The sequence below is a fragment of the Siphateles boraxobius genome, unplaced genomic scaffold (assembly GCF_051911475.1).
Source record: "Siphateles boraxobius isolate OS27281-9 unplaced genomic scaffold, OSU_SipBor_1 139, whole genome shotgun sequence".
NCBI classification, from domain to species: Eukaryota; Metazoa; Chordata; class Actinopteri; order Cypriniformes; family Leuciscidae; genus Siphateles; species Siphateles boraxobius.
Window position 1 is genome coordinate 166194 of NW_027508743.1, and position 6349 is coordinate 172542.

Consider the following 6349-nt stretch of genomic DNA (forward strand, 5'->3'; position numbering starts at 1 on the left):
TTTAACTAAAATTAAAATGAAGACAAATTCAAATTATTAATAAAAACTCTTAATGGTACTGAAATAACATGACATCAGAGACTTAACATTTTTATTTTTGGTAAGATTTTTTTTGGGGGGTTAATACTTTTATTTAGTAAGGATGCATAAAATTGATCAAAAGCGACAGTAAATTCAGCTTTGCATCACAGGAATACATTTTGAATGTATTGAAACAGAAAACAGTTATTTTTAATTTCAACAAATATTTTACAATATTACTATTTTTACTGTATTTATGATTAAATAAATGCAGCCTTGATGAGACTTTTAAAAACATTAAAAAAATAAACATCTTTCTGACCATGAACTTTTGAACAGAAGTGTGCTTATGGGTAAATTCCTGGTAAACAGAACTGCTGATAATAATATTTCTGTACAATAAGTTAGCATCATGCAAATTTACATCAGCACAAAATTTGCATTAAAGTTGGTGTGAATGCTTACAAGCGTGGTTTGTTTTGACTACATAACATGTTATATAATAGCTGTCCATAACTGCCATATCGACATTACTTTGATATGCTCATGTATACAAATATTTCTATACAAATAAACATGAATTGAATTGAATCAAATGTGTTTCCCAGGTTACACTCCAGCTTTGTCTTGTGCCCCGAACAAAGATGTGGCCGACTGTTTGGCGCTGATACTCTCCACCATGATGCCCATCTCTCCCAGCAGTCCCGGCACCATATCAAGCCTGACGTTTACCACCATTAACCATTACTCCAGCCCATCCAAGACCGTGACCTTTGACCCTTTACCCATGCTGCGGCCCGAGCACGTCTCCTACCGTAAATTCAACAGCTTGGGTCGCGAGGACGGCCTCATAGTCCCCGATGATGAACTCAATGATTCAGACTCGGAAACGTACTGACGACACACTCTGTCCCGCCCCTCAGTGTCTTAAACTCTCGCCTCATTGGCCGAATGGTGACTATGCTAATTAGGGTCGTCGCTCAATGACCGGTGCGTCCGAAAGTCTCAGGAGAAAACGGAAAAACAGGAAAATAAGTGGCCAGCACTGCAGTTTAACCACTCTATTTCTGTTTCTTCTCTACAATGGCAATGTTTAAACTCTCAAGCATCTCTAATACTCTTTATTTCAAGCCACGTTCATTTTGTTTTCCTTTATCAGGAGAAATGGCCTGTTATTTCCAGCATTCATGTAAACGTGAGAAGGCAATGGATTGTTGTATCTGCAGAAGACGTTAGGGACCAAGAGCTGCAGACTTTTCCTCCAGCTTTACTTTTAATCCCCGTTTGTGCATGAAGACTGAATTTAGGTTTGCATCATCATGGATTATTTATTATTAAAAAACATAAAGACTTTCAGGATCAAACTGTGTATTTATTCCTCTGCTGTTGTGAGGAATTACAGCGTTCTTCCTGTTTTGTGTGTGTGTGTGTGTGTGTGTGTGTGTGTGTGTGTGTGTGTGTGTGTGTGTGTGTGTGTGTGTGTGTGTGTGTGTGTGTGTGTGTGTGTGTGTGTGTGTGTGTGTGTGTGTGTGTGTGTGTGTGAATTTGAATGGTTGTGTGTGTGTGATTTATTTTATAATTCAAATACAATGAAAAGATCAAGTGTGTGACTTGACCTTTTGGTATATTGTTAATAATTCTAAATAAATCTTTTGCCATAATATTCTACAGTGTCTTTTTATTACAGAAACTTGGCAAATATTTAAAAATTATATAAAATTATGTATTATATTGACATTATGCATGTTAAAAATATATATTTAAGAACATAAATTAGTCTGCATACAAGAATACTTTTTATTTATCCAATCCAATAGTTTTTGAATCGATTAATTGATTGTTTCCTATTTTATTTAATATTTATGTATGATATATTTATTGTCAGAAATCTTTTTACCTCATTTAATGTTCTGTAGTATGTGTTTTAATATTTAATATATTAGCTTTCTTTGTTTCAGGTATCTTCTTCCCCGCGTTTAATGTTCCGTATTATCTATTATTGAAGTTTAAATGTTTTGTAAAACCTTAATGCCCAGAAAGATTTATTTTTGTAGGTAAACACCAGTCGATAATTGTCTCTTTCACTGTTATAAGTAGTTTTATAAATTCATGTGCACCCATAATCTTGAATCCGAATAACTTCCCTCCCTCACTTCCAGCATCTCTTCTCTTCTCTGGTGATGTGGGCGGGGCAACCTGTCACTCACATGAGATCCACCAATAGCAAACCACAAGCCCTGCCCTACATTTGTTCTTGTTTGAAAAGCCGTTTCACTTGGATATACGTCACGATAGGGAAAAAAGACTTGACTTCTCAACTTCGATTTCATGCCGACTTTAACCACTGCTAGTCTCTTCAGCTTTAACAGTTAATTCCACTCAAAAATTAAAGCTTTCTAATCATTTACTCACCCTGATGTGTGGCCATTTAATTTGGGTCTGTTTCTCACATAAAGTAATTGTATGATTTAAGATAACTTGAAATATAGCTTAAGATCTATAAAAAAGAATTATTTATTTCGGTGTCCTCAGCTTCCAGTTATTTTAAACTACAAAACAGCTTATGGTGCTTGATATTACCAACTGGTATTTATTACCAAATTATTTTAATGTTTTGTCATAATTATAAACACACTGGTTTGTAGTACAAATAGTTTTACCATTTACTCCACGTTGTTATTCTTTTCGTTATTCACCTAGAGCGGCTAATGTATCAAGTCTTGCACATTCACAGAATATAACGTACTTTCATGTTGCAAAATAAGGTGATTACAAGAGCATAAATATTCTTAAAAACAGTGTTTGACAGGAAAAAAATTATATAGGCTTGGAATGATGTTTTATTAAAAAGTTATGACAGTTATTTTCATTTTTGGGTGAAGAAATGCAGTTCAATAAGATAAAATGATCTTATTCATGTTATTTTTAGTGCACTATAATTAGTGTGCTATGAAGGTTTTAATCATTGTCCTTCTCATAGTGTCTCCCATACAGCACAGCCGTTACGAGTCCAGCGCTCATTCCCGTCCGGCTCATGTAAAAGCGGTTTCCTCTCTCCCAACCAGAATGATCCGGAATATCCAGAGTCATCCCATTACCCAGAATTCCAGGGAACACATGTCGAGTCGTAAAGGTGCCCGTCAGCCTGAAGTCCACCAGTGTACGAGCGTGTTCGGTTTCTTCTCCACAGCTGCTGTGATGTTCACCTGTGCACTTCACCAGAGCGCAAACCTCCAAGTAATACGTCCCGTGCACCACATGGAGGCCGTTGAAGACGCCCAGAGCGTAAAACTCGTGTGTGTCGGACCTCCGGAACAGCAGGTGGCAGCAGACAGAGCCACTACAAATGCTAATGTTCCCTTTACTGCCTCGCAAAGGGACCAAAGTGAAATTATCATACATCATGATGGAGGTAAATGTTGTAGATGTAGCTTCTTGTGCACATTCAGAGTCTTTTTGGCAATATTTTACACCATCATCTGGGTCAAAGCTACTTGTAGGCCAAACATGCATCTTTTCTGGTTCTTCTGACCTCAGTTTCTCTTTTGGATACCCAGAAAATGGCATCAGTGTAGCCCATGCTGCGTCCCCAATAAAAGCTGGATCCAAAACTGGCACTCTACGCACCAGCAATTTCCCAGAATCCCCCTTCATATCATGATGAATTAGCGAATCCCATGGCGTGAAGATGCCGCTGCCGGTTATGCCATACTGAGCGGCTCGGATGTTGGCGGCCAGCAGCGTGACGCCCGTCGCGTGCGAGAACGAGCGCTGAAACTGTACGGCGGCCAGCAAGGGGAGCTGGTTCATCCACGCGGTGGGATACACGATCTGCCGGACGCCCATGTCCTTTACTAGAGTCAACGCCGGGTCACGGAACAGAATGTCGAAGCACGTAAACACCCCGAATAAGCCTGCAAACGGTGTGGTGAAAGTGACATACCCGCACTCCGGTGGAGCGTCAAATGCCGCCTCAAAGTACAAGTTCTGTTTGTGATATCGGGCCATGATGACACCCTGGTCACTGAACACCACGTTTGTGTTGAACTGGTACTGGCCGTCCGCAGGACAGCGAGGGTCGGCAGTTCGGTTACACCTCTGACGGGACGGCATGTTGGCCACCACGAAGAGACGGTTCTTATGAGCCATACAGCTGAGGCTTTGGAGGACCTGAGAAAGAAATATAACTTGTTAGAAACTGTGATAAAAATGGCTCTAAAACTGGCACTCATCATGTCTAAATAATCCTTAACAAGGGTGGTAAATATCAGTTTTGTACCCAGAGCACGCGCGCACTAAAGCCTGTCTAACAGTGCCCGATTACTGGACTTTATCTAAACTGCGTCTGATTGTGCAAATACTGTCAAATACACACAGGTTTTACATAAACACAGTTGAAGTAATCAGTTGTGTCTGTCACTTTGTTAGAAGCGGGACAGCAGACTATAGTATACATGGATAGTTAAAGGGATAGTTCACCCAAATGAACTTTCTTTCTTCTGCTTAACATAAAATAGGATATTTTGAAGAATGTGGGTAACCAAACTGTTGCAGGTCCCCAGTGACTTCCATATAGGAAAAAAACAAACAAACTGGAAATCAATGGGGTCTATCAACTGTTTGGTTACACGCATTCGTCAAAATATCTTCTTTTGTGTTCAGCAGTGGTTAATACATTTATTATTGTTATCTTGTTACAGGTCCATTTGATTCTGATTTAATTTAATATTGTCCCTTTTGTAATTTTTTTAAAATATATATATATGAAGATACTGTTTATCTAAAGTTATTTAGTTAATTGTTCTGCGCATTTCCACACAATTTTTTTATACCAAAAGCAGGTTTGCTGGTTTATTTAGTACACCACATTGAGTATACCACTTAGTACTGTAAGACTTTGAGTATATTAAAGTGCAAAATAAGACCTGGCCACTCTTGTGGGTTTGCTACTGTTACAATTTGAAACCGTATAAGGGTAAAAACATGCCAGGCAGTCATTGATGTTAGCAACACAGCTACAACTAATAAAATTAATAATGTGTGTGTTTCGTAGTCTGCAAATAATCAAGCATTGACAATAGTTAATCATATTGGTGGCACGATGGGGCCCGAAATTTAAATTCAGCTTAGGGCCCCATAAATGCTTAGGCCGGCCCTGTTTGTACCTCAGTGTCTGGAAATCTGTGTGGATCAGCACATGGACTCCATGTGACCTCCTGAGGGTCAGGAACGGTCTCCAGATAACCAGCGATAGAAGCTCTGGTGAAGTTGAACCCATGGATGGCGTCTTCTGGAAACACTATGATCTGGGCACCCTGTTTTATACATGATAAACGTTAAGGGTCCTGTAGACATCATTTAGGAATCTCTGTGTATCCACAATTAAAAGACTTAATGAACATGTATTTTTATGGTTTAATGTTTCACATTAGCACCCATTTATTTTAGGCAAACTATATCTCATTCATAGCCGGCCTCAAACTTTGCTTCCGAAATGATATTGCTGGTAATTGTTTTGGGGTTTATATAAAAATGTATTTTGTTCAATGCCATTTTAAGGGTCGTTATATCTTAGAAAGGAGACAAGAAGCGTGTTCATGCGCAAAGTGTTTATGAAATAACCATTTGAAAAAACAATAAAGCACTGAGATGTTATCACTATGGCATTAATATTATATGCATAGTTTACATAAGGTACATGTTTAAATGGGTACAAATTCGTATTGCATTCCTCTTGTTTGTTGTCATTTGTGTTTGAAGCTCTCACACACACTATCTGTCAGTGTACCTGCTGTGCTGCCAGCACTGCCTGCTCTTCAAACACACGTAGGTTCTGCTTCATGTGCTCCAGGGCAGGTCTCCGGTCCAGCGGAACTCTGGGGTTCGGGTTCAGCCGCACTCGGTGCTCGTACACCGCCGCCACATAGGACGGATGATCCGCGGCGAGGATGTGGTTCAGTCCGCTCAAACAGAGCACAAACCCGGCGAGCCCGAGCGCCATGAGGAGGGTGGACATGGTGGGTCAGTCTGTCATGAGCTCAAAAGTTCAGGTTAATCATTGCAAAATCTGTCATGGATTTAAGAGGTCTTATTAGCGTGGTTAAAACAATTTTACGTAAACATGGGGTTGCAACAAGACAACAATTGAATGTTTTCTAAAGTTGGAAAGGTGTCGCTCCCTTCTTATTTATATCTCTTTGGATGATTTACATTAGCTTTTTCCTGTAAAAATATATTTGCATGCACTTGCATTTAAAAAAATCCTCATAATAAACAATAGCGCATTGTTGTTAATCGTCTTCCGGTTACATTTCGTCACTCGTAATCT

General features: G+C 39.3%; 2 protein-coding genes across 5 annotated transcripts in view; one reads left to right on the top strand and one right to left on the bottom strand.

The window, feature by feature from the left end:
- ankrd28a (ankyrin repeat domain 28a) overlaps positions 1-1684 on the top strand; it is a 38160-nt gene extending 36476 nt beyond the window's left edge. For all 4 annotated transcript variants that reach the window (XR_013203840.1, XR_013203839.1, XM_077230113.1 and 1 more), the window contains exon 28: positions 630-1684. Coding sequence is in view for 2 of the 4 variants with exons in the window: in XM_077230113.1 (XP_077086228.1) it covers positions 630-919 (290 nt within the window). In the remaining 2 variants the exon portion in view is untranslated. The remainder of the gene's footprint in view (positions 1-629) is intronic.
- Positions 1685-2843: 1159 nt separating this feature from the next.
- On the bottom strand, positions 2844-6349 carry btd (biotinidase). Its single transcript, XM_077230118.1, has 3 exons — positions 5810-6349; positions 5187-5336; positions 2844-4191 (listed from the first exon to the last, which is right to left on the bottom strand). Exons 1-3 carry the CDS (start codon positions 6035-6037, stop codon positions 2980-2982), a joined length of 1590 nt encoding a protein of 529 aa, XP_077086233.1. The 5' UTR covers positions 6038-6349; the 3' UTR covers positions 2844-2979.

Coding starts and splice junctions, on each gene's coding strand:
- btd (XM_077230118.1), bottom strand. CDS start 6,037: ATGTCCACCCTCCTCATGGCGCTCGGGCTCGCCGGGTTTGTGCTCTGT. Junction 5,337..5,809: donor CAGTGCTGGCAGCACAGCAG/GTACACTGACAG, acceptor TGTATAAAACAG/GGTGCCCAGATCATAGTGTT. Junction 4,192..5,186: donor ACAGATTTCCAGACACTGAG/GTACAAACAGGG, acceptor TTTCTTTCTCAG/GTCCTCCAAAGCCTCAGCTG.